The 1,418-nt window shown below is 36.7% G+C and overlaps 1 protein-coding gene across 1 annotated transcript; it reads right to left on the bottom strand.

Annotated features, from left to right (window-relative positions):
- Positions 1-289: 289 nt before the first annotated feature.
- On the bottom strand, positions 290-1,194 carry LOC129760252 (cilia- and flagella-associated protein 299-like). Its single transcript, XM_055757860.1, has 3 exons — positions 1,052-1,194; positions 821-986; positions 290-689 (listed from the first exon to the last, which is right to left on the bottom strand). The coding sequence occupies exons 1-3, from the start codon at positions 1,189-1,191 to the stop codon at positions 303-305; spliced, it is 693 nt and encodes a 230-aa protein (XP_055613835.1). The 5' UTR covers positions 1,192-1,194; the 3' UTR covers positions 290-302.
- Between the last annotated feature and the right edge of the window lie 224 nt (positions 1,195-1,418).

The raw sequence follows: 1,418 nt of genomic DNA, 5'->3' as shown, positions 1-1,418 counted from the left end.
TAGGCGCATTTAGGAACACTCTCCCCTGCACTATTTTTTTTTAAAGTTGGCTTGGTGTTATATAATTTCAATCTCAATGTTTCTGGTGCACTTTCATCACTAACTATAAATCATAGTTTGTTACCGTATAACTGCAAATATCGATAGTGAAGCATTCTTGAATTGCGATTTCGATATATGTATGTGTATGTGGGTAGGAAGATTATTCCAGTTCGAGATGCCCTTTTTAAGAAACCCTTTATAAGAAACGAATTATCGTAATAGTAAAAACGCTCGATTGACTATACTAATTTTATTACAGTTCAGAAATTTTTCACTATAACGTGATCGTACAATGCAAACTGTTCATAAACATCACTTTCGAAGTCCGTTCTTGTCGTGTTGGTTCCGTAATAACTTCCCAGTGGGTCTGGGTAGATATATTTGCGATCGTATAGATTCTGGAAAATAATTTCTTTATCGTACAGAATCCGGTAGTTGGGTGAGTTACGGGTGGTAGTTTTGTCCACCAGAGCGTTGTAGTACGATAAATCGAATTTCGAGGGACGAATAATTTCTTCACCTTGAAATATAGCCTTCCAATCTAGCCCGTATTGTTTGTCGACGTTCACCCGAGTCAGGGCGTGCTCGTAGTCGATGTATCCGGAGATTTCTGCATTGTTTCTCATGTATCTTACAAAAATGATCGTCTGGAAAGAATGCATAGGTAGGTACGTATTGAACGGTTTTCAAGATAAATACTCTGCAATTTGATTTTTTTTAAATAGAATTTAGAATCTTTGGGAAATTATCTTTCCGATGTTATGAATGGTTAAATTACCGAGATCATTCCGACTCTATTTCCTCGCTCTCTCTCAACCAGCGCGTGGAGTATCGGATCAATTAGCACTAAACCTCTACTATAATACGAACTGGGGTCCTGAGATGCGTGCACATACTCGGCGATTTCCCTCCGTTTACTCTCGAAAGCATCTTTTGTTAGTGCTCTGCAATGAATGCAAAATTTTAAATTAAAAATCATTTTTAAAAAAAATATTACTGTTTACTGTACCGATATCCGGTCTTGTGTAGACGTAGGCCATTCAATTTATGTCCAAGATAACGAATGTCCTGAGTACTAATTAGACTTTTGAGATATTCTTCATAGGTGGTAAAGTCTAAAATATAAACATCGTCCTGGGAAAGTTTCATTTTCGAAATGACAATTGAGTTATCATGGGTAATTTGATCGTTTTCAAACTACTTTTTATTTAAAGATATTGTTCTTTAAAAACCTTCATAACTGTCTTGAATTCCTATTGTGAATGGATCGTTGTCATCAACTGCTTGTCAAAGAGTTTGGGAGTATCAGGCGGCATCCATAAATTACGTAACGCAAAAATTACACTTTTTTGACCCCCTCCCCCCCGTATGTCACA

The sequence above is a fragment of the Uranotaenia lowii genome, unplaced genomic scaffold (assembly GCF_029784155.1).
Source record: "Uranotaenia lowii strain MFRU-FL unplaced genomic scaffold, ASM2978415v1 HiC_scaffold_53, whole genome shotgun sequence".
Lineage (NCBI taxonomy): Eukaryota > Metazoa > Arthropoda > Insecta > Diptera > Culicidae > Uranotaenia > Uranotaenia lowii.
The sequence above is the reverse complement of the archived record's forward strand: the minus strand, read 5'-3'. Positions and strand labels throughout refer to the sequence as shown.

Excerpts from the sequence above, each read along its gene's own strand:
- LOC129760252 (XM_055757860.1), bottom strand. The coding sequence starts at position 1,191 with ATGAAACTTTCCCAGGACGATGTTTATATTTTAGACTTTACCACCTAT. Across the intron at positions 987-1,051 it reads CTACACAAGACCGGATATCG|AGCACTAACAAAAGATGCTT; the intron begins GTACAGTAAACA and ends CATTCATTGCAG. Across the intron at positions 690-820 it reads ATAGAGTCGGAATGATCTCG|ACGATCATTTTTGTAAGATA; the intron begins GTAATTTAACCA and ends CATTCTTTCCAG.